This window comes from Dromaius novaehollandiae, chromosome 9 (genome assembly GCF_036370855.1).
Source record: "Dromaius novaehollandiae isolate bDroNov1 chromosome 9, bDroNov1.hap1, whole genome shotgun sequence".
Classification (NCBI taxonomy): domain Eukaryota; kingdom Metazoa; phylum Chordata; class Aves; order Casuariiformes; family Dromaiidae; genus Dromaius; species Dromaius novaehollandiae.
In genome coordinates this window covers 15,501,914-15,527,617 of record NC_088106.1, presented here as the reverse complement: position 1 = coordinate 15,527,617, position 25,704 = coordinate 15,501,914, and the positions used below count along the sequence as shown (strand labels likewise).

Sequence of the window (25,704 nt, the reverse complement as noted above, 5' to 3'; positions counted from 1 at the left end):
GCATTACTCTCCCCCTCGCACAGTAGATCCTTGCCTGCCCTGGCGGTACCGCAGACTGATTCCTAGGGCTGCAAGGCTTCCCAAAGCAAGGGCCTGGCCCTGGGGAAGGCTGCCACAAGCAGCTCCGGATCAAGCCCAGGAAGTACGTGGCCTGTATTTCCTGCCAGAAAAGGCTCCTCGCCCTCTCCCCAGGGATACCCCTCTGCCTGAAGGACTACCACGTACCAGCTGCTCTTCTTACCTCCTGTTGTGTGGTCATAGGAAGGGCCGGTATCTGGCGAGGGTGTTGGCCCCTTGTGCCTTATCCAGTCAATGCTGCTGTAGTTCGCCTGTTCCCACTCACAGAAGTCAACGTCAAAAGTGCAGGAGAAATTGCAGGCTGCAAGGGAAGCTGGATATGGTACAGAAAGAAAAGCAGAATTTCTACAGTGAGGGCGGGGCCACCTTCTCCCTGTGCCCTGGCAGGGCCACCTACATCCCTGGCATGCTCACGGCCAGGAGAGGATGGCCAGCTAACTGGAAGCATGGGGTGCGCCAGCATAGCAGAGGGAAAACTGCAGACAGACAGGCTGGGAAGCAAGGTCGTTCCCAGATTAGCAGCTTCATTCTGAGTGTCCCAAGGCGTTCACTAATCAAGATTGCCTCCCTTCTCCCCCTCCCGCGTCTGGTTCTCCCTTCCTCTCTCCACCCCGCTGGTCCTGGGTGGTACCTCGCTAAGCCTTACAGAAGGTAGAGCCTCAGCCATGGTCAGGATGTTACCAGTGACTCACTACAACTCTAGGACTTTTCTGACGGCCCCTCGTCAGCTGCACTTCATGTACAGAGGAGGGACAGTAGGCAGTACGGCCTTGACCACTCTTGCCTGGCAGCGCGTTTCCATCCCAGCCAGCAACAGTCAGGCAATGGCCTGCCTTCCCAATGCTCAAGAAGCTGCTGACAGCACACCCTGGACAGGCCGCTCCAGAGCCACAGACAGGCAGCGCTGCGCAGAACGCTTTGGGCAGGACGCGGCGGGGAACAGAGGTAAGGCCTTTGCGGACTGCCAGGCCGGAAAGGGTTGTGTCAACCCATCAGAGCTGCTGCAACATGGTGGGGCTCCTGGATCTTAACCCTTAGGCTTGACTGCCCTGGAGCCAAGGGACTACAGCTACTCACATCCACAGAGTATGTGCAGGGACACTCTTACCGCTCGCTCTTGAAAACAAACACAAACGGGACATTTACCACAGACAGTGCCAGCGCTCCAGTCTCCCAGAGTGACTCCTGCCTGGGTGCAGGCGGTAGCGTAGGCCTCCAGGTCATTGCACAGCTGCTCTGTGCTGCCACCAGTGGCACACTGGTCATAGACACAGCTCTCAAAGTACGATTTGGGCGGCAGAACCGCATGGCATGGCTGGAACGGGCCGCCAAGCTCTGCGAGGATTCCACACTGCTTGTTAGCTGCCTCCTCCTGGGAGGGGGAGCAGGACACAGGCGGGAAGATGGCTGGGTCACACCTACAAAGCAGATGCATACCTCTGAGGTCACGCAGCCTGTGAGCCCCAGCCACACCATTTCCTGACTTCTTCCCCATGCAAAGCCTCAGCCTTTGGAGTCCAGATCCCTTGCCAAGAACCGCCCCCTCCCCCCTCCCCCCATTTCATTTGCAAGGGTTAGGAACACAGCCCACAGCCCGCAGTCACCATTCTCCTCTGTGGCATCAGGCAGACCGAAACAATGGGCTGAGACGGTTGGCATCACAACAGCTCAGGAAGAGCATCCCCCCCACCCCCCCGACCACTCTCTCTGGGGTCAGGAATGGTGACTGTGCAGAGTGGGATGCAGGGCCCCAAACAGAGGTCACCAAGGACCCCAGAGCACAGCACCTACGGGGAGAAAGCACCATGAACCCCAACCGCACAGTGGGGACCTGACACCAGCTCTAGTGAGCTAGCCCTCAGGGGAAAGGGGAACAGCCACACAGCTGGGATCTGTTTGCACACAGGACACCCCAGAGGTGGATGAAGCAGAGCGGGGCAGACACAAGGGCCACAGGTCTGCTGCTCTGGAGCCTCTACCTGATCTTGCAGGCCTTCCCACAAGGCCTCCTCTCTGCGGGCTCGCCCCTGCCATTCCCAGCCCTCCCTCCTTGTTCCACCCACAGCTGCCAGCTCCCAGGCTCCCCTTCATCCGTCATCCACGCTACAGGACAAGGACTCACGGCCAATCATTGTCCGGCACCATCCAGCTGGCTCCAAAGTCATTGAAATCAGGCACTATCACCCCGTCGGGTCTCATGAAGTCGTCCTGCTGGCTCCCGGTGTACGTCCCACACAGTCCACACAGCTTGCCCTTGTGCTTCTCAGACACCCTCACCAGGAGCTCGTGGTCCCCGTTGAACTGCAGCTGCAGGCCCAGCCTGGTAGAAACTTGCACGTAGGAGCCACTCAGGGAAACGGTCACGCTGGGGATAGGAGAGGCAGGCAGGGAGGCCAGAACACCATTGATCTGAATACGGGAGAGAGAGGGAGAGAGAAACATAAAGAGGTGCCCTCCACTCAAAAGTCAGTGCTCTTCCCTGCCACGGTGCCAGCGCCCAGGGAGTCAGAAGCGCTGATGGCACGGCAAACCCTGCCCAGACGTACGAGGACAGCAGCTACTCTACATACGGCGCACACAAAGCTCAGGCAAGCAAGCAGAAAATCTGCTGCTGTGCTTGCAGTCATATCCTCCCCACTCAGAGACCCACCACGCTCTTCCACGAGCATGCCAGCAGGCTCAGGGAATATCGAGCACTTCTTGGGGACTCAAGTATTCAAGCTGATTCCCTGAAAGGAAACCGGGTGGGGAAAGCAACCGAGAAATGGTACTTTGGAAGACGGCTGTTCCCAGGTCTAAAAATGAGGGGCTTACGTAGACTGCCTTGTTCTTCTGCAGTACGATGTGGAGGCCTTCCACAGACAGCGCCACAGAGTTAAGAGCTGTCCAGCTCTGGCTGCCCCGATGCTCATTGCGGGTGGTGACCGTGAACCCAACGGAGGAGTTGCCGCAGCCCGTCACCACTGTGTAGTTGCAAGAGCCCTGGAAGTGGTGGAGCTTCCCATCGAAAGTGCTGTAATGCGGGTCTCCGTAGATGTGGCAGAGAGCAGTGCTGGCCGGGTAACAGCCCCTGTGGCCATTCTGGATCTTGCAGACCTCATCCTCACCACAGGACAACGCGGAGCAAACCATCTGGCCGTTGGCTTCACACCGGCACTGGCGAGCACAGTTCTCGCTCACAAAGTGCTCGCCTTCCTGCAGGCAGGGAAACACACAGCACAAGCGCATCAGGCAGGGAAACAGAGGAAAACAAGTGCCCTGGGAGGGGAGCAAGCTGGGGCAGGGCTTTCACTCACGCGGTAGTAGTTGCCCTCAAAGAGGCAGCCACAGTGGGCCTCGGGCACACAGGTGTCTCCGCTGACCAAGAAGCCAGAGGTGCACGCACAGCCCTCCACGCAGGGCTTGGAGCAGTTCTGTGGGGCTTGTTGGTCGAGGCAGGTGGCAGGACAGCCGGTCATGCAAGGGTCATAGTAGCTGTTGGCAGGGCACAGCAGGGCTGCAAGGCGATGGGGACAATTAGGACCAGAAAAGCCCTCAAGAAATGGCTACTTTCTGGGAAAGGGAAGGCTAGAGAATTGGCGAGAAATGCTGTGGCCACAGGTTGGCGCACAGGAGGTGGCAAGTTTTCCTCTGGGAAGTCCAAGGTAGGTACTCACGGCAGAAGGTGGCATTCCTCCAGGGAAGAAGAGTCACACCCGCTGCCTGGCACGCGTCAGCATAGGCTTCCAGAGCACTGCACAGGACCTCCTGACTACCGTTCAGGGCACAAAGGTCATAGAAGCAGCTCTCCAGGTAGCTCTGGGGGTTGATCACAGCATGGCAGTTCTCAAAAGAGCCGGGCCTGGAGGTCAGCATGCCGCAGAACCCGTCCGAGTGGTAGAGCTTCTCCTCTTCTGCACTGCAGGGTGCGGGGGGCACGGGGACACCGCAAGAGGGGTCGTCGTCTGGGACCTGCCAGCTCTCTCCCAGCGTGTTGGAGTCTGCGGCTTGCTGCCCGTTGGGCATCATGTAATCGTCCTCTCCCCGGCTGTTGAAGTTCCCGCACATGCCACAGGTCAGGTTGAAGTAGGTCGTGGGCACCTTCACCTCCACCGAGTGGTCGGTGTCATAGGACACTTTCAGGTTGAAGTCTGTCTCCAGGCTGATGTAGCGGCCGCTCCTGCTCACTGTGACGGCGCCTCCCGCTGCTCTCACCGGCAGGGTCTGGCGCACCCCGTTGACCTAGGGCAGACACACCCCAATGGGCCCCGGACTTGTACGCAGCCTCCCTGAGGCCTCCCTCGTGGGGAAAACAGGCCCCAGAACCCAGCACAGCACACCGGTGCCCTCGCTCCCCTCACACGCGGGCACCCCTGAGGCTTGGCCAGCCCTGCCTCTTCTCAGCACTGCGCGGGGGCCTGTATTCGACACCGGCCACATTCCCTCTTTCCCTCTTCCTCCTCCAGCCCTTCCACAGCGGAAACACCGTGGAGACAGCGCCCCAGCGGTTTACGGGGAGCCCGCCCCGGCCTGAGACAAAAGGGTCCGGTTTGGGCAAGACCCCGCCAAGAAAAGCCACCCCCATCTTGCAGCCACACCACCCTCATGCCAGCCCAGCTCCCTACCAGCACTTGGCTCTGCTCGTTCTTGACAATTGCAATGCGTTCTCCGTACACCTCAACCAGGACTTCGCGCACGTAGGACACGCTGGGGTTCCCACGATGCTCGTTCTTGGCCTCAATATTGAAGTAGGGCAGGGAGGTGGCATTGGAGCACACTTTGGCCAGGGTGTAGCTGCAGTTCCCCATGAAGTCGTGCCACACGTTGTCAAAGCTGTTGTAGTGAGGGTCCCCATGCACGTAGCAGATGCCGTAAGAGGACAGGAAGCAGCCGGGTTTCCCGTTCTGCACCCCACAGTACTGGCCTGCCGGGCAGGAGGCACTGGAGCACTGGACTTTGCTCCCCCGCCCTGGACACGTGCACTTCGAGGAGCAGGTGTTGTCCGTCCAGAACTCTGAGCCCACGGGGTAGTGCTGCCCGTTGTGCCAGCACCCGCACTGCTGGCTGGGCACGCATCGGTCATTGTAGAGCAGGTACCCGCTGTCGCACACACATCCCTCCACGCATGGCAGGCTGCAACTAACAGGAGCCATAGGGTCAACACAGGTAGCAGGGCAGGCTGCAGCACATGGCTCGTAGTGGCTGTTGGCAGAACACTTGATGGCTGTGGAGAGAAATGGAATACCATGGAAATCATCAGGATTCCTCCACACAGAGTCCCCCTAATGTCAGCAAGCACTAACTGCATATTTAGGCAACTAATTCCCACCAGCTGGCACCTTATAATGCCTCCTGCATATGAATTCAACTGACAAAGGGTCCTCCCACAGTCATCAGCCAGCACAGAGAAATGGCATTTTTTCCTCCTTTCTAACCCACTTTCCAAGGACAAATGCAGCCCCTGAACCAACGACACTGTGGCCAAACAGGGTCAGCAAAACAATGCATCTCTGTGTGCTGACTCACGGCAGAATGTTGCGTTCCTCCACGCGGGGATCTTCACACCAAGCGACTGGCAGGCGTCCGCGTAGGACTGCAAACTGTTGCACAGGGCCTCGCGATCCAGCCCCAGCTCACACAGGTCGTAAAGGCAGGTGTCGAAGTAACCGCTGGGGCTCAGGACAGCATGGCACAACTCAAACAGGCCACTGGTGTCAGTGAGGAGTCCGCAGAAGCGGCTGCTGGCAATGACTTGCTTGTCCGTATCGTTGCAGGCCGGGCTGGGGATTGGTCCGGGTGAGCAGCTGTGGGAAGGGAGGGAGAAGGGCCCCTGGGTTATCTGTGGGCTTCTCCTAGTGTCTCACCCTCCCCACCACGCCTGACACATTCCCAGACCTGCCGGGGGCCACGCACCTGCTATCGTTGGACACCTGCCAGCTGTTGCCCAGGCTGGTGGAGTCTGGCTCCAGCACTCCCTCCGGGTTCAGGAAGTCATCTGCTGCCACCCCGTTGTAGTTCCCACACATGCCACAGACCTTCTGCCCAAAGGTGCTCGGAAGCGTCACCTCCACCCGATGCTCCCCATCAAACTTCACTCTCAAGCCAAAGTCTGTTGAGACCACGGTGTAGAACCCGCTGGACGAGACCCGCACGCCTGCTGATGGGGTGCAGGGCACGACCTCTTCCACTCCGTTGACCTGGAAGGACAGAAGACAAGGCAGGGTTGCTGCAACCCATTCGGCACGCCTCTCTCCCCTCACACTGCCCCACCGTCGCTCCCCCTTGGGCTTACCGTCACCACTCCGCCCTTCCCCAGCCGTATCCGCTGGCCAGACACATCAATGTCCACGTACTGGACGTAGGACACGCGAGTGTTGCTTCCCCTGTGCTCGTTGGCTGCTTCCACGTTGAAGTAGGGCAGTGAGCTGTTGCTCTCGCACAGCTTGGAGAGGGTGTAGGTGCAGGTGCCCATGAAGTGGTGTATTTGCTTGTCGAACGTGTGGTAGTGAGGGTCTCCTTCCACCACACAGGTCCCTGACAGAAGGAAGGCCAGGGGAAGCGTTCCATCAAACAGCTCCTGCCGCCTCTTCGCCCCTGCCCACCCTGCACAAGGCACTGCAGCCCCATGACTGCTCTACTCTACTCACCTGAGCCTGGCAGGGGTGTTGGTGTCGGATTCCCTGTCGAAGATGGGGCGGTGCTGGGGCTTGGTGATGGCGTAGTCACATTGCCTAGGAGAGAGACAACGCACGTGCAAACGCACTCCTCCCTCACAAGCTCCTTTTCAGGGCAGAAACTAAACAGACTGCCTCAACAAGCAATCACTTTCCCTCAAGCCACCCTTCCCCATGCAGGAAACAAACCTGGGCAGTATCCCTTCTCGATGGACAGATCATCCAATGCTACATCGCTCCGGAAATCTTCACCCCATTCTCCTTCCAGGACAATCTAGGGAAAGGGTTGGTTTCCAGCATTAGCTCCAGCCGTACACATGAAGCGCCATTTCAAAGCACGGTCCACCTCAGAGGGTGGTCGGAGCCCCTGCCCTACCTGCATGTTTCCCGTGCTGTGCACCGTGACCTCTCCCAAGTTCCATCTGTCCCCATGGTTCCCAACACTGCTCCAGATCATCACTAGCTCTTCGTTCTTAACCACGTACACCCGCAAGGCCATTGTTTCAGCCACTCCATACATGTGATACCAGAAGCGGAAGCAGTGCGGTCCTTCTGAACTGCACACCGGACTGACCAGATGAGCCACAGAACCGGGGAGGGCATTGCTGCCTTGCAGGTAGATGTAGTAGCCGTCTGAAACAAAGCGCAAGCCACACTGACATGCACCATCAAACCTGGACAAAGCACTCGGGAACAACCCAAGCACTGGCTCGGCAGCACTCCCTGCTGCAGCTCAAGGCAGGCGAGGGTGGGGAGAGCAAACAGATGTCACATCCTTCTCTAGCCACAAACACCCAGCCTTGAGTCTGCCTATGGACCATGCACTCTGTGGGCAATGCCAGATGGACGGTTTCGGCTGGGAAACAGCATCGCTTCCGTCTCTCCAAAGCATCGCCACAATCCTAGCGTGACTCGGCAGCTTTCGGACCCCTTCACTGTTGGTTTCTAGAGAAGCCAGCGTCTCCTGACAGACACCCATTCCTCCTGCCCTGAGAGAGTCTGGCCATCAAGCTTTGCATTACTCTCCCCCTCGCACAGTAGATCCTTGCCTGCCCTGGCGGTACCGCAGACTGATTCCTAGGGCTGCAAGGCTTCCCAAAGCAAGGGCCTGGCCCTGGGGAAGGCTGCCACAAGCAGCTCCGGATCAAGCCCAGGAAGTACGTGGCCTGTATTTCCTGCCAGAAAAGGCTCCTCGCCCTCTCCCCAGGGATACCCCTCTGCCTGAAGGACTACCACGTACCAGCTGCTCTTCTTACCTCCTGTTGTGTGGTCATAGGAAGGGCCGGTATCTGGCGAGGGTGTTGGCCCCTTGTGCCTTATCCAGTCAATGCTGCTGTAGTTCGCCTGTTCCCACTCACAGAAGTCAACGTCAAAAGTGCAGGAGAAATTGCAGGCTGCAAGGGAAGCTGGATATGGTACAGAAAGAAAAGCAGAATTTCTACAGTGAGGGCGGGGCCACCTTCTCCCTGTGCCCTGGCAGGGCCACCCACATCCCTGGCATGCTCACGGCCAGGAGAGGATGGCCAGCTAACTGGAAGCATGGGGTGCGCCAGCATAGCAGAGGGAAAACTGCAGACAGACAGGCTGGGAAGCAAGGTCGTTCCCAGATTAGCAGCTTCATTCTGAGTGTCCCAAGGCGTTCACTAATCAAGATTGCCTCCCTTCTCCCCCTCCCGCGTCTGGTTCTCCCTTCCTCTCTCCACCCCGCTGGTCCTGGGTGGTACCTCGCTAAGCCTTACAGAAGGTAGAGCCTCAGCCATGGTCAGGATGTTACCAGTGACTCACTACAACTCTAGGACTTTTCTGACGGCCCCTCGTCAGCTGCACTTCATGTACAGAGGAGGGACAGTAGGCAGTACGGCCTTGACCACTCTTGCCTGGCAGCGCGTTTCCATCCCAGCCAGCAACAGTCAGGCAATGGCCTGCCTTCCCAATGCTCAAGAAGCTGCTGACAGCACACCCTGGACAGGCCGCTCCAGAGCCACAGACAGGCAGCGCTGCGCAGAACGCTTTGGGCAGGACGCGGCGGGGAACAGAGGTAAGGCCTTTGCGGACTGCCAGGCCGGAAAGGGTTGTGTCAACCCATCAGAGCTGCTGCAACATGGTGGGGCTCCTGGATCTTAACCCTTAGGCTTGACTGCCCTGGAGCCAAGGGACTACAGCTACTCACATCCACAGAGTATGTGCAGGGACACTCTTACCGCTCGCTCTTGAAAACAAACACAAACGGGACATTTACCACAGACAGTGCCAGCGCTCCAGTCTCCCAGAGTGACTCCTGCCTGGGTGCAGGCGGTAGCGTAGGCCTCCAGGTCATTGCACAGCTGCTCTGTGCTGCCACCAGTGGCACACTGGTCATAGACACAGCTCTCAAAGTACGATTTGGGCGGCAGAACCGCATGGCATGGCTGGAACGGGCCGCCAAGCTCTGCGAGGATTCCACACTGCTTGTTAGCTGCCTCCTCCTGGGAGGGGGAGCAGGACACAGGCGGGAAGATGGCTGGGTCACACCTACAAAGCAGATGCATACCTCTGAGGTCACGCAGCCTGTGAGCCCCAGCCACACCATTTCCTGACTTCTTCCCCATGCAAAGCCTCAGCCTTTGGAGTCCAGATCCCTTGCCAAGAACCACCCCCTCCCCCCTCCCCCCATTTCATTTGCAAGGGTTAGGAACACAGCCCACAGCCCGCAGTCACCATTCTCCTCTGTGGCATCAGGCAGACCGAAACAATGGGCTGAGACGGTTGGCATCACAACAGCTCAGGAAGAGCATCCCCCCCACCCCCCCGACCACTCTCTCTGGGGTCAGGAATGGTGACTGTGCAGAGTGGGATGCAGGGCCCCAAACAGAGGTCACCAAGGACCCCAGAGCACAGCACCTACGGGGAGAAAGCACCATGAACCCCAACCGCACAGTGGGGACCTGACACCAGCTCTAGTGAGCTAGCCCTCAGGGGAAAGGGGAACAGCCACACAGCTGGGATCTGTTTGCACACAGGACACCCCAGAGGTGGATGAAGCAGAGCGGGGCAGACACAAGGGCCACAGGTCTGCTGCTCTGGAGCCTCTACCTGATCTTGCAGGCCTTCCCACAAGGCCTCCTCTCTGCGGGCTCGCCCCTGCCATTCCCAGCCCTCCCTCCTTGTTCCACCCACAGCTGCCAGCTCCCAGGCTCCCCTTCATCCGTCATCCACGCTACAGGACAAGGACTCACGGCCAATCATTGTCCGGCACCATCCAGCTGGCTCCAAAGTCATTGAAATCAGGCACTATCACCCCGTCGGGTCTCATGAAGTCGTCCTGCTGGCTCCCGGTGTACGTCCCACACAGTCCACACAGCTTGCCCTTGTGCTTCTCAGACACCCTCACCAGGAGCTCGTGGTCCCCGTTGAACTGCAGCTGCAGGCCCAGCCTGGTAGAAACTTGCACGTAGGAGCCACTCAGGGAAACGGTCACGCTGGGGATAGGAGAGGCAGGCAGGGAGGCCAGAACACCATTGATCTGAATACGGGAGAGAGAGGGAGAGAGAAACATAAAGAGGTGCCCTCCACTCAAAAGTCAGTGCTCTTCCCTGCCACGGTGCCAGCGCCCAGGGAGTCAGAAGCGCTGATGGCACGGCAAACCCTGCCCAGACGTACGAGGACAGCAGCTACTCTACATACGGCGCACACAAAGCTCAGGCAAGCAAGCAGAAAATCTGCTGCTGTGCTTGCAGTCATATCCTCCCCACTCAGAGACCCACCACGCTCTTCCACGAGCATGCCAGCAGGCTCAGGGAATATCGAGCACTTCTTGGGGACTCAAGTATTCAAGCTGATTCCCTGAAAGGAAACCGGGTGGGGAAAGCAACCGAGAAATGGTACTTTGGAAGACGGCTGTTCCCAGGTCTAAAAATGAGGGGCTTACGTAGACTGCCTTGTTCTTCTGCAGTACGATGTGGAGGCCTTCCACAGACAGCGCCACAGAGTTAAGAGCTGTCCAGCTCTGGCTGCCCCGATGCTCATTGCGGGTGGTGACCGTGAACCCAACGGAGGAGTTGCCGCAGCCCGTCACCACTGTGTAGTTGCAAGAGCCCTGGAAGTGGTGGAGCTTCCCATCGAAAGTGCTGTAATGCGGGTCTCCGTAGATGTGGCAGAGAGCAGTGCTGGCCGGGTAACAGCCCCTGCGGCCATTCTGGATCTTGCAGACCTCATCCTCACCACAGGACAACGCGGAGCAAACCATCTGGCCGTTGGCTTCACACCGGCACTGGCGAGCACAGTTCTCGCTCACAAAGTGCTCGCCTTCCTGCAGGCAGGGAAACACACAGCACAAGCGCATCAGGCAGGGAAACAGAGGAAAACAAGTGCCCTGGGAGGGGAGCAAGCTGGGGCAGGGCTTTCACTCACGCGGTAGTAGTTGCCCTCAAAGAGGCAGCCACAGTGGGCCTCGGGCACACAGGTGTCTCCGCTGACCAAGAAGCCAGAGGTGCACGCACAGCCCTCCACGCAGGGCTTGGAGCAGTTCTGTGGGGCTTGTTGGTCGAGGCAGGTGGCAGGACAGCCGGTCATGCAAGGGTCATAGTAGCTGTTGGCAGGGCACAGCAGGGCTGCAAGGCGATGGGGACAATTAGGACCAGAAAAGCCCTCAAGAAATGGCTACTTTCTGGGAAAGGGAAGGCTAGAGAATTGGCGAGAAATGCTGTGGCCACAGGTTGGCGCACAGGAGGTGGCAAGTTTTCCTCTGGGAAGTCCAAGGTAGGTACTCACGGCAGAAGGTGGCATTCCTCCAGGGAAGAAGAGTCACACCCGCTGCCTGGCACGCGTCAGCATAGGCTTCCAGAGCACTGCACAGGACCTCCTGACTACCGTTCAGGGCACAAAGGTCATAGAAGCAGCTCTCCAGGTAGCTCTGGGGGTTGATCACAGCATGGCAGTTCTCAAAAGAGCCGGGCCTGGAGGTCAGCATGCCGCAGAACCCGTCCGAGTGGTAGAGCTTCTCCTCTTCTGCACTGCAGGGTGCGGGGGGCACGGGGACACCGCAAGAGGGGTCGTCGTCTGGGACCTGCCAGCTCTCTCCCAGCGCGTTGGAGTCTGCGGCTTGCTGCCCGTTGGGCATCATGTAATCGTCCTCTCCCCGGCTGTTGAAGTTCCCGCACATGCCACAGGTCAGGTTGAAGTAGGTCGTGGGCACCTTCACCTCCACCGAGTGGTCGGTGTCATAGGACACTTTCAGGTTGAAGTCTGTCTCCAGGCTGATGTAGCGGCCGCTCCTGCTCACTGTGACGGCGCCTCCCGCTGCTCTCACCGGCAGGGTCTGGCGCACCCCGTTGACCTAGGGCAGACACACCCCAATGGGCCCTGGACTTGTACGCAGCCTCCCTGAGGCCTCCCTCGTGGGGAAAACAGGCCCCAGAACCCAGCACAGCACACCGGTGCCCTCGCTCCCCTCACACGCGGGCACCCCTGAGGCTTGGCCAGCCCTGCCTCTTCTCAGCACTGCGCGGGGGCCTGTATTCGACACCGGCCACATTCCCTCTTTCCCTCTTCCTCCTCCAGCCCTTCCACAGCGGAAACACCGTGGAGACAGCGCCCCAGCGGTTTACGGGGAGCCCGCCCCGGCCTGAGACAAAAGGGTCCGGTTTGGGCAAGACCCCGCCAAGAAAAGCCACCCCCATCTTGCAGCCACACCACCCTCATGCCAGCCCAGCTCCCTACCAGCACTTGGCTCTGCTCGTTCTTGACAATTGCAATGCGTTCTCCGTACACCTCAACCAGGACTTCGCGCACGTAGGACACGCTGGGGTTCCCACGATGCTCGTTCTTGGCCTCAATATTGAAGTAGGGCAGGGAGGTGGCATTGGAGCACACTTTGGCCAGGGTGTAGCTGCAGTTCCCCATGAAGTCGTGCCACACGTTGTCAAAGCTGTTGTAGTGAGGGTCCCCATGCACGTAGCAGATGCCGTAAGAGGACGGGAAGCAGCCGGGTTTCCCGTTCTGCACCCCACAGTACTGGCCTGCCGGGCAGGAGGCACTGGAGCACTGGACTTTGCTCCCCCGCCCTGGACACGTGCACTTCGAGGAGCAGGTGTTGTCCGTCCAGAACTCTGAGCCCACGGGGTAGTGCTGCCCATTGTGCCAGCACCCGCACTGCTGGCTGGGCACGCATCGGTCATTGTAGAGCAGGTACCCGCTGTCACACACACATCCCTCCACGCACGGCTGGCCACAGGTGTAGGGTGCTGTTGGGTCAACACAGGTAGCAGGGCAGGCTGCAGCGCATGGCTCATAGTGGCTGTTGGCAGGACACTTGATGGCTACCAAGAGAAAAGGCATGGCCATTACTCGAAGAATAGTGCGCTGGGTAATGTTTTTCTCACTTTTGATCCTCTCAAAATTAAGGTCCCAAATTTTCTCATATGGTTTGCAATCTTTGCCCTGTGAGAACACTGAATAGCAGAATCACAGAATGGTTGGAAGGGACCTTTACAGATCGTCTAGTCCAACCCCCTTGCGCAAGCAGAGTCAATCTGAAGCCGGCTGCCCAGGACCGCGTCCTGATGGCTTTTGAATATCACCTAGGACGAAGGCTTCATAACCTCTCTGGGCCACCTGTTCGAGTTTTCAGTCACCCTCAGAGTAAAAAAGCTTTTCCTCAGATTCAAACGGAACTTCCTGGGTTTCGGTTTGTGCCCATTGCCTCTTGTCCTGTCACTGGGACCACTGAAAAGAGTCCGGCTCCGTATTCTTTATGCTCCCCCTTCAGATATTTACATGCATTGATAAGATCCTCCCTCAGACTTCTCCTCTCCAAGCTGAACAAACCAAGCTCTCTCAGACTTCTCTCATATGAGATGCTTTCGACCCTTAATCATGTTAGTAGCACTTCGCTGGACACACTCCGTTAGCTACACGTGTCTCTTCTCCTGCGGAGCCAAAGCGGGACACCGTACTCCAGATGTGGCCTCACCAGTGCAGAGTAGAGGGGAAGGATCACTGAATCATCCCTGATCCAGTGAAACAGAAAAGGGGCCCCTGCTACTAACACTTAACCCTATATGCCAACATCATGTAACAAAAATGGTTACTATTCCTTATCCCAACGTTCCATTCTCAAGTTGGGCTTTCCTAGGAGCATGGAACCATCTCGTGTTCTCTGCTGACTTACGGCAGAATGTTGCGTTCCTCCACGCGGGGATCTTCACACCAAGCGACTGGCAGGCGTCCGCGTAGGACTGCAAACTGTTGCACAGGGCCTCGCGATCCAGCCCCAGCTCACACAGGTCGTAAAGGCAGGTGTCGAAGTAACCGCTGGGGCTCAGGACAGCATGGCACAACTCAAACAGGCCACTGGTGTCAGTGAGGAGTCCGCAGAAGCGGCTGCTGGCAATGACTTGCTTGTCCGTATCGTTGCAGGCCGGGCTGGGGATTGGTCCGGGTGAGCAGCTGTGGGAAGGGAGGGAGAAGGGCCCCTGGGTTATCTGTGGGCTTCTCCTAGTGTCTCACCCTCCCCACCACGCCTGACACATTCCCAGACCTGCCGGGGGCCACGCACCTGCTATCGTTGGACACCTGCCAGCTGTTGCCCAGGCTGGTGGAGTCTGGCTCCAGCACTCCCTCTGGGTTCAGGAAGTCATCTGCTGCCACCCCGTTGTAGTTCCCACACATGCCACAGACCTTCTGCCCAAAGGTGCTCGGAAGCGTCACCTCCACCCGATGCTCCCCATCAAACTTCACTCTCAAGCCAAAGTCTGTTGAGACCACGGTGTAGAACCCACTGGACGAGACCCGCACGCCTGCTGATGGGGTGCAGGGCACGACCTCTTCCACTCCGTTGACCTGGAAGGACAGAAGACAAGGCAGGGTTGCTGCAACCCATTCGGCACGCCTCTCTCCCCTCGCACTGCCCCACCGTCGCTCCCCTTTGGGCTTACCGTCACCACTCCGCCCTTCCCCAGCCGTATCCGCTGGCCAGACACATCAACGTCCACGTACTGGACGTAGGACACGCGAGTGTTGCTTCCCCTGTGCTCGTTGGCTGCTTCCACGTTGAAGTAGGGCAGTGAGCTGTTGCTCTCGCACAGCTTGGAGAGGGTGTAGGTGCAGGTGCCCATGAAGTGGTGTATTTGCTTGTCGAACGTGTGGTAGTGAGGGTCTCCTTCCACCACACAGGTCCCTGACAGAAGGAAGGCCAGGGGAAGCGTTCCATCAAACAGCTCCTGCCGCCTCTTCGCCCCTGCCCACCCTGCACAAGGCACTGCAGCCCCATGACTGCTCTACTCTACTCACCTGAGCCTGGCAGGGGCGTTGGTGTCGGATTCCCTGTCGAAGATGGGGCGGTGCTGGGGCTTGGTGATGGCGTAGTCACATTGCCTAGGAGAGAGACAACGCACGTGCAAACGCACTCCTCCCTCACAAGCTCCTTTTCAGGGCAGAAACTAAACAGACTGCCTCAACAAGCAATCACTTTCCCTCAAGCCACCCTTCCCCATGCAGGAAACAAACCTGGGCAGTATCCCTTCTCGATGGACAGATCATCCAATGCTACATCGCTCCGGAAATCTTCACCCCATTCTCCTTCCAGGACAATCTAGGGAAAGGGTTGGTTTCCAGCATTAGCTCCAGCCGTACACATGAAGCGCCATTTCAAAGCACGGTCCACCTCAGAGGGTGGTCGGAGCCCCTGCCCTACCTGCATGTTTCCCGTGCTGTGCACCGTGACCTCTCCCAAGTTCCATCTGTCCCCATGGTTCCCAACACTGCTCCAGATCATCACTAGCTCTTTGTTCTTAACCACGTACACCCGCAAGGCCATTGTTTCAGCCACTCCATACATGTGATACCAGAAGCGGAAGCAGTGCGGTCCTTCTGAACTGCACACCGGACTGACCAGATGAGCCACAGAACCAGGGAGGGCATTGCTGCCTTGCAGGTAGATGTAGTAGCCGTCTGAAACAAAGCGCAAGCCACACTGACATGCACCATCAAACCTGGACAAAGCACTCGGGAACAACCCAAGCACTGGCTCGGCAGCACTCCCTGCTGCAGCTCAAGGCAGGCGAGGGTGGGGAGAGCAAACAGATGTCACATCCTTCTCTAGCCACAAACACCCAGCCTTGAGTCTGCCTATGGACCATGCTCTCTGTGGGCAATGCCAGATGGACGGTTTCGGCTGGGAAACAGCATCGCTTCCGTCTCTCCAAAGCATCGCCACAATCCTAGCGTGACTCGGCAGCTTTCGGACCCCTTCACTGTTGGTTTCTAGAGAAGCCAGCGTCTCCTGACAGACACCCATTCCTCCTGCCCTGAGAGAGTCTGGCCATCAAGCTTTGCATTACTCTCCCCCTCGCACAGTAGATCCTTGCCTGCCCTGGCGGTACCGCAGACTGATTCCTAGGGCTGCAAGGCTTCCCAAAGCAAGGGCCTGGCCCTGGGGAAGGCTGCCACAAGCAGCTCCGGATCAAGCCCAGGAAGTACGTGGCCTGTATTTCCTGCCAGAAAAGGCTCCTCGCCCTCTCCCCAGGGATACCCCTCTGCCTGAAGGACTACCACGTACCAGCTGCTCTTCTTACCTCCTGTTGTGTGGTCATAGGAAGGGCCGGTATCTGGCGAGGGTGTTGGCCCCTTGTGCCTTATCCAGTCAATGCTGCTGTAGTTCGCCTGTTCCCACTCACAGAAGTCAACGTCAAAAGTGCAGGAGAAATTGCAGGCTGCAAGGGAAGCTGGATATGGTACAGAAAGAAAAGCAGAATTTCTACAGTGAGGGCGGGGCCACCTTCTCCCTGTGCCCTGGCAGGGCCACCCACATCCCTGGCATGCTCACGGCCAGGAGAGGATGGCCAGCTAACTGGAAGCATGGGGTGCGCCAGCATAGCAGAGGGAAAACTGCAGACAGACAGGCTGGGAAGCAAGGTCGTTCCCAGATTAGCAGCTTCATTCTGAGTGTCCCAAGGCGTTCACTAATCAAGATTGCCTCCCTTCTCCCCCTCCCGCGTCTGGTTCTCCCTTCCTCTCTCCACCCCGCTGGTCCTGGGTGGTACCTCGCTAAGCCTTACAGAAGGTAGAGCCTCAGCCATGGTCAGGATGTTACCAGTGACTCACTACAACTCTAGGACTTTTCTGACGGCCCCTCGTCAGCTGCACTTCATGTACAGAGGAGGGACAGTAGGCAGTACGGCCTTGACCACTCTTGCCTGGCAGCGCGTTTCCATCCCAGCCAGCAACAGTCAGGCAATGGCCTGCCTTCCCAATGCTCAAGAAGCTGCTGACAGCACACCCCGGACAGGCCGCTCCAGAGCCACAGACAGGCAGCGCTGCGCAGAACGCTTTGGGCAGGACGCGGCGGGGAACAGAGGTAAGGCCTTTGCGGACTGCCAGGCCGGAAAGGGTTGTGTCAACCCATCAGAGCTGCTGCAACATGGTGGGGCTCCTGGATCTTAACCCTTAGGCTTGACTGCCCTGGAGCCAAGGGACTACAGCTACTCACATCCACAGAGTATGTGCAGGGACACTCTTACCGCTCGCTCTTGAAAACAAACACAAACGGGACATTTACCACAGACAGTGCCAGCGCTCCAGTCTCCCAGAGTGACTCCTGCCTGGGTGCAGGCGGTAGCGTAGGCCTCCAGGTCATTGCACAGCTGCTCTGTGCTGCCACCAGTGGCACACTGGTCATAGACACAGCTCTCAAAGTACGATTTGGGCGGCAGAACCGCATGGCATGGCTGGAACGGGCCGCCAAGCTCTGCGAGGATTCCACACTGCTTGTTAGCTGCCTCCTCCTGGGAGGGGGAGCAGGACACAGGCGGGAAGATGGCTGGGTCACACCTACAAAGCAGATGCATACCTCTGAGGTCACGCAGCCTGTGAGCCCCAGCCACACCATTTCCTGACTTCTTCCCCATGCAAAGCCTCAGCCTTTGGAGTCCAGATCCCTTGCCAAGAACCGCCCCCTCCCCCCTCCCCCCATTTCATTTGCAAGGGTTAGGAACACAGCCCACAGCCCGCAGTCACCATTCTCCTCTGTGGCATCAGGCAGACCGAAACAATGGGCTGAGACGGTTGGCATCACAACAGCTCAGGAAGAGCATCCCCCCCACCCCCCCGACCACTCTCTCTGGGGTCAGGAATGGTGACTGTGCAGAGTGGGATGCAGGGCCCCAAACAGAGGTCACCAAGGACCCCAGAGCACAGCACCTACGGGGAGAAAGCACCATGAACCCCAACCGCACAGTGGGGACCTGACACCAGCTCTAGTGAGCTAGCCCTCAGGGGAAAGGGGAACAGCCACACAGCTGGGATCTGTTTGCACACAGGACACCCCAGAGGTGGATGAAGCAGAGCGGGGCAGACACAAGGGCCACAGGTCTGCTGCTCTGGAGCCTCTACCTGATCTTGCAGGCCTTCCCACAAGGCCTCCTCTCTGCGGGCTCGCCCCTGCCATTCCCAGCCCTCCCTCCTTGTTCCACCCACAGCTGCCAGCTCCCAGGCTCCCCTTCATCCGTCATCCACGCTACAGGACAAGGACTCACGGCCAATCATTGTCCGGCACCATCCAGCTGGCTCCAAAGTCATTGAAATCAGGCACTATCACCCCGTCGGGTCTCATGAAGTCGTCCTGCTGGCTCCCGGTGTACGTCCCACACAGTCCACACAGCTTGCCCTTGTGCTTCTCAGACACCCTCACCAGGAGCTCGTGGTCCCCGTTGAACTGCAGCTGCAGGCCCAGCCTGGTAGAAACTTGCACGTAGGAGCCACTCAGGGAAACGGTCACGCTGGGGATAGGAGAGGCAGGCAGGGAGGCCAGAACACCATTGATCTGAATACGGGAGAGAGAGGGAGAGAGAAACATAAAGAGGTGCCCTCCACTCAAAAGTCAGTGCTCTTCCCTGCCACGGTGCCAGCGCCCAGGGAGTCAGAAGCGCTGATGGCACGGCAAACCCTGCCCAGACGTACGAGGACAGCAGCTACTCTACATACGGCGCACACAAAGCTCAGGCAAGCAAGCAGAAAATCTGCTGCTGTGCTTGCAGTCATATCCTCCCCACTCAGAGACCCACCACGCTCTTCCACGAGCATGCCAGCAGGCTCAGGGAATATCGAGCACTTCTTGGGGACTCAAGTATTCAAGCTGATTCCCTGAAAGGAAACCGGGTGGGGAAAGCAACCGAGAAATGGTACTTTGGAAGACGGCTGTTCCCAGGTCTAAAAATGAGGGGCTTACGTAGACTGCCTTGTTCTTCTGCAGTACGATGTGGAGGCCTTCCACAGACAGCGCCACAGAGTTAAGAGCTGTCCAGCTCTGGCTGCCCCGATGCTCATTGCGGGTGGTGACCGTGAACCCAACGGAGGAGTTGCCGCAGCCCGTCACCACTGTGTAGTTGCAAGAGCCCTGGAAGTGGTGGAGCTTCCCATCGAAAGTGCTGTAATGCGGGTCTCCGTAGATGTGGCAGAGAGCAGTGCTGGCCGGGTAACAGCCCCTGTGGCCATTCTGGATCTTGCAGACCTCATCCTCACCACAGGACAACGCGGAGCAAACCATCTGGCCGTTGGCTTCACACCGGCACTGGCGAGCGCAGTTCTCGCTCACAAAGTGCTCGCCTTCCTGCAGGCAGGGAAACACACAGCACAAGCGCATCAGGCAGGGAAACAGAGGAAAACAAGTGCCCTGGGAGGGGAGCAAGCTGGGGCAGGGCTTTCACTCACGCGGTAGTAGTTGCCCTCAAAGAGGCAGCCACAGTGGGCCTCGGGCACACAGGTGTCTCCGCTGACCAAGAAGCCAGAGGTGCATGCACAGCCCTCCACGCAGGGCTTGGAGCAGTTCTGTGGGGCTTGTTGGTCGAGGCAGGTGGCAGGACAGCCGGTCATGCAAGGGTCATAGTAGCTGTTGGCAGGGCACAGCAGGGCTGCAAGGCGATGGGGACAATTAGGACCAGAAAAGCCCTCAAGAAATGGCTACTTTCTGGGAAAGGGAAGGCTAGAGAATTGGCGAGAAATGCTGTGGCCACAGGTTGGCGCACAGGAGGTGGCAAGTTTTCCTCTGGGAAGTCCAAGGTAGGTACTCACGGCAGAAGGTGGCATTCCTCCAGGGAAGAAGAGTCACACCCGCTGCCTGGCACGCGTCAGCATAGGCTTCCAGAGCACTGCACAGGACCTCCTGACTACCGTTCAGGGCACAAAGGTCATAGAAGCAGCTCTCCAGGTAGCTCTGGGGGTTGATCACAGCATGGCAGTTCTCAAAAGAGCCGGGCCTGGAGGTCAGCATGCCGCAGAACCCGTCCGAGTGGTAGAGCTTCTCCTCTTCTGCACTGCAGGGTGCGGGGGGCACGGGGACACCGCAAGAGGGGTCGTTGTCTGGGACCTGCCAGCTCTCTCCCAGCGCGTTGGAGTCTGCGGCTTGCTGCCCGTTGGGCATCATGTAATCGTCCTCTCCCCGGCTGTTGAAGTTCCCGCACATGCCACAGGTCAGGTTGAAGTAGGTCGTGGGCACCTTCACCTCCACCGAGTGGTCGGTGTCATAGGACACTTTCAGGTTGAAGTCTGTCTCCAGGCTGATGTAGCGGCCGCTCCTGCTCACTGTGACGGCGCCTCCCGCTGCTCTCACCGGCAGGGTCTGGCGCACCCCGTTGACCTAGGGCAGACACACCCCAATGGGCCCCGGACTTGTACGCAGCCTCCCTGAGGCCTCCCTCGTGGGGAAAACAGGCCCCAGAACCCAGCACAGCACACCGGTGCCCTCGCTCCCCTCACACGCGGGCACCCCTGAGGCTTGGCCAGCCCTGCCTCTTCTCAGCACTGCGCGGGGGCCTGTATTCGACACCGGCCACATTCCCTCTTTCCCTCTTCCTCCTCCAGCCCTTCCACAGCGGAAACACCGTGGAGACAGCGCCCCAGCGGTTTACGGGGAGCCCGCCCCGGCCTGAGACAAAAGGGTCCGGTTTGGGCAAGACCCCGCCAAGAAAAGCCACCCCCATCTTGCAGCCACACCACCCTCATGCCAGCCCAGCTCCCTACCAGCACTTGGCTCTGCTCGTTCTTGACAATTGCAATGCGTTCTCCGTACACCTCAACCAGGACTTCGCGCACGTAGGACACGCTGGGGTTCCCACGATGCTCGTTCTTGGCCTCAATATTGAAGTAGGGCAGGGAGGTGGCATTGGAGCACACTTTGGCCAGGGTGTAGCTGCAGTTCCCCATGAAGTCGTGCCACACGTTGTCAAAGCTGTTGTAGTGAGGGTCCCCATGCACGTAGCAGATGCCGTAAGAGGACAGGAAGCAGCCGGGTTTCCCGTTCTGCACCCCACAGTACTGGCCTGCCGGGCAGGAGGCACTGGAGCACTGGACTTTGCTCCCCCGCCCTGGACACGTGCACTTCGAGGAGCAGGTGTTGTCCGTCCAGAACTCTGAGCCCACGGGGTAGTGCTGCCCGTTGTGCCAGCACCCGCACTGCTGGCTGGGCACGCATCGGTCATTGTAGAGCAGGTACCCGCTGTCGCACACACATCCCTCCACGCATGGCAGGCTGCAACTAACAGGAGCCATAGGGTCAAAACACGTAGCAGGACAGGCTGCAGCACATGGCTCGTAGTGGCTGTTGGCAGAACACTTGATGGCTGTGGAGAGAAATGGAATACCATGGAAATCATCAGGATTCCTCCACACAGAGTCCCCCTAATGTCAGCAAGCACTAACTGCATATTTAGGCAACTAATTCCCACCAGCTGGCACCTTATAATGCCTCCTGCATATGAATTCAACTGACAAAGGGTCCTCCCACAGTCATCAGCCAGCACAGAGAAATGGCATTTTTTCCTCCTTTCTAACCCACTTTCCAAGGACAAATGCAGCCCCTGAACCAACGACACTGTGGCCAAACAGGGTCAGCAAAACAATGCATCTCTGTGTGCTGACTCACGGCAGAATGTTGCGTTCCTCCACGCGGGGATCTTCACACCAAGCGACTGGCAGGCGTCCGCGTAGGACTGCAAACTGTTGCACAGGGCCTCGCGATCCAGCCCCAGCTCACACAGGTCGTAAAGGCAGGTGTCGAAGTAACCGCTGGGGCTCAGGACAGCATGGCACAACTCAAACAGGCCACTGGTGTCAGTGAGGAGTCCGCAGAAGCGGCTGCTGGCAATGACTTGCTTGTCCGTATCGTTGCAGGCCGGGCTGGGGATTGGTCCGGGTGAGCAGCTGTGGGAAGGGAGGGAGAAGGGCCCCTGGGTTATCTGTGGGCTTCTCCTAGTGTCTCACCCTCCCCACCACGCCTGACACATTCCCAGACCTGCCGGGGGCCACGCACCTGCTATCGTTGGACACCTGCCAGCTGTTGCCCAGGCTGGTGGAGTCTGGCTCCAGCACTCCCTCCGGGTTCAGGAAGTCATCTGCTGCCACCCCGTTGTAGTTCCCACACATGCCACAGACCTTCTGCCCAAAGGTGCTCGGAAGCGTCACCTCCACCCGATGCTCCCCATCAAACTTCACTCTCAAGCCAAAGTCTGTTGAGACCACGGTGTAGAACCCGCTGGACGAGACCCGCACGCCTGCTGATGGGGTGCAGGGCACGACCTCTTCCACTCCGTTGACCTGGAAGGACAGAAGACAAGGCAGGGTTGCTGCAACCCATTCGGCACGCCTCTCTCCCCTCGCACTGCCCCACCGTCGCTCCCCCTTGGGCTTACCGTCACCACTCCGCCCTTCCCCAGCCGTATCCGCTGGCCAGACACATCAACGTCCACGTACTGGACGTAGGACACGCGAGTGTTGCTTCCCCTGTGCTCGTTGGCTGCTTCCACGTTGAAGTAGGGCAGTGAGCTGTTGCTCTCGCACAGCTTGGAGAGGGTGTAGGTGCAGGTGCCCATGAAGTGGTGTATTTGCTTGTCGAACGTGTGGTAGTGAGGGTCTCCTTCCACCACACAGGTCCCTGACAGAAGGAAGGCCAGGGGAAGCGTTCCATCAACCAGCTCCTGCCGCCTCTTCGCCCCTGCCCACCCTGCACAAGGCACTGCAGCCCCATGACTGCTCTACTCTACTCACCTGAGCCTGGCAGGGGTGTTGGTGTCGGATTCCCTGTCGAAGATGGGGCGGTGCTGGGGCTTGGTGATGGCGTAGTCACATTGCCTAGGAGAGAGACAACGCACGTGCAAACGCACTCCTCCCTCACAAGCTCCTTTTCAGGGCAGAAACTAAACAGACTGCCTCAACAAGCAATCACTTTCCCTCAAGCCACCCTTCCCCATGCAGGAAACAAACCTGGGCAGTATCCCTTCTCGATGGACAGATCATCCAATGCTACATCGCTCCGGAAATCTTCACCCCTCATACCCTCAAGGACAATCTAGGGAAAGGGTTGGTTTCCAGCATTAGCTCCAGCCGTACACATGAAGCGCCATTTCAAAGCACGGTCCACCTCAGAGGGTGGTCGGAGCCCCTGCCCTACCTGCATGTTTCCCGTGCTGTGCACCGTGACCTCTCCCAAGTTCCATTTGTCCCCGTGGTTCCCAGCATCTTTCCATTCCAGTATTGATGTCTCATTGTGAACTACGTACACCCGCAAGGCCATTGTTTCAGCCACTCCATACATGTGATACCAGAAGCGGAAGCAGTGCGGTCCTTCTGAACTGCACACCGGACTGACCAGATGAGCCACAGAACCGGGGAGGGCATTGCTGCCTTGCAGGTAGATGTAGTAGCCGTCTGAAACAAAGCGCAAGCCACACTGACATGCACCATCAAACCTGGACAAAGCACTCGGGAACAACCCAAGCACTGGCTCGGCAGCACTCCCTGCTGCAGCTCAAGGCAGGCGAGGGTGGGGAGAGCAAACAGATGTCACATCCTTCTCTAGCCACAAACACCCAGCCTTGAGTCTGCCTATGGACCATGCTCTCTGTGGGCAATGCCAGATGGACGGTTTCGGCTGGGAAACAGCATCGCTTCCGTCTCTCCAAAGCATCGCCACAATCCTAGCGTGACTCGGCAGCTTTCGGACCCCTTCACTGTTGGTTTCTAGAGAAGCCAGCGTCTCCTGACAGACACCCATTCCTCCTGCCCTGAGAGAGTCTGGCCATCAAGCTTTGCATTACTCTCCCCCTCGCACAGTAGATCCTTGCCTGCCCTGGCGGTACCGCAGACTGATTCCTAGGGCTGCAAGGCTTCCCAAAGCAAGGGCCTGGCCCTGGGGAAGGCTGCCACAAGCAGCTCCGGATCAAGCCCAGGAAGTACGTGGCCTGTATTTCCTGCCAGAAAAGGCTCCTCGCCCTCTCCCCAGGGATACCCCTCTGCCTGAAGGACTACCACGTACCAGCTGCTCTTCTTACCTCCTGTTGTGTGGTCATAGGAAGGGCCGGTATCTGGCGAGGGTGTTGGCCCCTTGTGCCTTATCCACTCAAAGTCGTCATTCGTTGCCTGTTTCCACTCACAGAAGTCAACGTCAAATGTGCAGGAGAAATTGCAAGCAGTTTGTGTAGCTGGATATAGTGCAGAAAGAATAGCAGAATTTCCACAGTGAGGTTTGGAAATCTTTCCTTGTTCTGACCATGCCCTTCTACTTCTCTGGTGCACCCACATGCATGAAAAATTTGAAGGTGTTATAGTGGAATGAGTAGAAGTTAGCAGTACAGATAAACTCACTTCAAAATTCAAAATGGTATGTGTTTGTGGGAATCTGTCTTATTTTACCAGTCCATTCCTCAGCTGTCATCGTAATGGCACTAATATCCTATATTTTTACCCTGTGCCACAGCCATGATCCTTGGTCATTTGAGTAAATTGCTCAAAGCTGTCCTGCTTGGTATAGTGTATATTCAGCTGGCTCTCAAAGTGCTGCTTTGGTGGAAATCCAGGATTCATAATAAGAAATGGTCTCCCATTTCATTTTATCGCTTATAAACTAGGATGAGAAGTATTGTCTCAGGATTGGGAAGAGGTCATGGGATGCCTTTTCATGTTATAACCTCATAGTTACGCTGCCATTTCTGCTGGCTTTGGTAATGACCTCTAGTAATTGTGGAAGAAATGATTTCTTAGAGCCAGCCTTATCTCTATGTTAACTGGCCCATTTAGACAATAAGGGCCTAATAGTGTTACCATTGGAAGGCTACATGCAGCTCAAGCTGCAGGATTCTCCCTTATTCAATTTAAAAGCTCTGGTTTATATGATGCTGAAGTTATTTCAAATGTTCAGTGAAAACCTGGAGGTGTAGACGGGTTGCATTAATGATGATTAACGCTTTTTGAAAGATAAAATAGCTTATTAATGCCAAAGTGGCAATTTGTTAGACCAAGTTCTCAATTGTCCCTGCCTAAGCCCTTAACTGACAATCTGTTGGCCTTCATGATCCAATTCTGAACAGAAGTCTTAAGTTAAAAATATTCAAACTTCATGACCTGAAATGAACATTGAAAGACCATGATTAGCACCCCAGGTTAGTAGTCTGATCTCCTGAGAGGCTAAGCATTTGACAGTTTCCTGTGTCTTCCCTTCAATCACCTTTTGTGAAATTCTGTTCACCTTTTTGCCACCTGAATTAATATTTGTAGCATGAGGCTGTTTGCTAAATGACCTTGTGACTTACCACAGATGGTGTTTTTTCTCCAGTCACCCAGATTTACACCTCCAAGTTCACAGGCAGCAGCATATGCCTCTAAAATTTTGCAAAACTGTTCAGAATTCCCCTCTGTGGCACACAGGTCATAGACACAGCTCTCGAAGTAGAGCTGAGGGGGAATGTACCAATGACAGACTTCAAAAGGCCCACTACTTTTCAAAATGATTTTGCAGAGTTCTTCATATTCTTTCTCTTTCACTGTATCACAAGTGGGTGGTACAACTGCAACTGGATTACACCTGCATCAAAAGTAAACAGCCACTTGATAATGTGGTAAATATTTATATTTTACTATACAGTAAATGCTCTGACCTGCAAAGTACACTCAACAGCCATGAAATCCTATGCCAAAATTCTGTGATATGCTATGTATTCTCATCTTTAGT

The 25,704-nt window shown here is 57.2% G+C and overlaps 1 protein-coding gene across 1 annotated transcript in view; it reads right to left on the bottom strand.

Annotated features, from left to right (window-relative positions):
* LOC112979363 (uncharacterized) overlaps nucleotides 1–25,704 on the bottom strand; it is a 97,398-nt gene that overhangs the window by 54,371 nt on the left and 17,323 nt on the right. The window contains exons 15-55 of the mRNA XM_064517176.1: nucleotides 25,286–25,557; nucleotides 24,029–24,178; nucleotides 23,149–23,405; nucleotides 22,962–23,046; nucleotides 22,746–22,829; nucleotides 22,391–22,632; nucleotides 22,012–22,295; nucleotides 21,625–21,902; nucleotides 20,724–21,322; nucleotides 19,776–20,340; nucleotides 19,416–19,615; nucleotides 18,934–19,314; nucleotides 18,242–18,528; nucleotides 17,266–17,537; nucleotides 16,283–16,432; nucleotides 15,403–15,659; nucleotides 15,216–15,300; nucleotides 15,000–15,083; nucleotides 14,645–14,886; nucleotides 14,266–14,549; nucleotides 13,879–14,156; nucleotides 12,429–13,027; nucleotides 11,481–12,045; nucleotides 11,121–11,320; nucleotides 10,639–11,019; nucleotides 9,947–10,233; nucleotides 8,971–9,242; nucleotides 7,988–8,137; nucleotides 7,108–7,364; nucleotides 6,921–7,005; nucleotides 6,705–6,788; nucleotides 6,350–6,591; nucleotides 5,971–6,254; nucleotides 5,584–5,861; nucleotides 4,683–5,281; nucleotides 3,735–4,299; nucleotides 3,375–3,574; nucleotides 2,893–3,273; nucleotides 2,201–2,487; nucleotides 1,225–1,496; nucleotides 242–391 (exon numbers count right to left, since the gene is read on the bottom strand). Coding sequence (XP_064373246.1) covers nucleotides 242–391; nucleotides 1,225–1,496; nucleotides 2,201–2,487; nucleotides 2,893–3,273; nucleotides 3,375–3,574; nucleotides 3,735–4,299; nucleotides 4,683–5,281; nucleotides 5,584–5,861; nucleotides 5,971–6,254; nucleotides 6,350–6,591; nucleotides 6,705–6,788; nucleotides 6,921–7,005; nucleotides 7,108–7,364; nucleotides 7,988–8,137; nucleotides 8,971–9,242; nucleotides 9,947–10,233; nucleotides 10,639–11,019; nucleotides 11,121–11,320; nucleotides 11,481–12,045; nucleotides 12,429–13,027; nucleotides 13,879–14,156; nucleotides 14,266–14,549; nucleotides 14,645–14,886; nucleotides 15,000–15,083; nucleotides 15,216–15,300; nucleotides 15,403–15,659; nucleotides 16,283–16,432; nucleotides 17,266–17,537; nucleotides 18,242–18,528; nucleotides 18,934–19,314; nucleotides 19,416–19,615; nucleotides 19,776–20,340; nucleotides 20,724–21,322; nucleotides 21,625–21,902; nucleotides 22,012–22,295; nucleotides 22,391–22,632; nucleotides 22,746–22,829; nucleotides 22,962–23,046; nucleotides 23,149–23,405; nucleotides 24,029–24,178; nucleotides 25,286–25,557 — 11,474 coding nt within the window. The remainder of the gene's footprint in view (nucleotides 1–241; nucleotides 392–1,224; nucleotides 1,497–2,200; nucleotides 2,488–2,892; nucleotides 3,274–3,374; nucleotides 3,575–3,734; nucleotides 4,300–4,682; nucleotides 5,282–5,583; nucleotides 5,862–5,970; nucleotides 6,255–6,349; nucleotides 6,592–6,704; nucleotides 6,789–6,920; nucleotides 7,006–7,107; nucleotides 7,365–7,987; nucleotides 8,138–8,970; nucleotides 9,243–9,946; nucleotides 10,234–10,638; nucleotides 11,020–11,120; nucleotides 11,321–11,480; nucleotides 12,046–12,428; nucleotides 13,028–13,878; nucleotides 14,157–14,265; nucleotides 14,550–14,644; nucleotides 14,887–14,999; nucleotides 15,084–15,215; nucleotides 15,301–15,402; nucleotides 15,660–16,282; nucleotides 16,433–17,265; nucleotides 17,538–18,241; nucleotides 18,529–18,933; nucleotides 19,315–19,415; nucleotides 19,616–19,775; nucleotides 20,341–20,723; nucleotides 21,323–21,624; nucleotides 21,903–22,011; nucleotides 22,296–22,390; nucleotides 22,633–22,745; nucleotides 22,830–22,961; nucleotides 23,047–23,148; nucleotides 23,406–24,028; nucleotides 24,179–25,285; nucleotides 25,558–25,704) is intronic.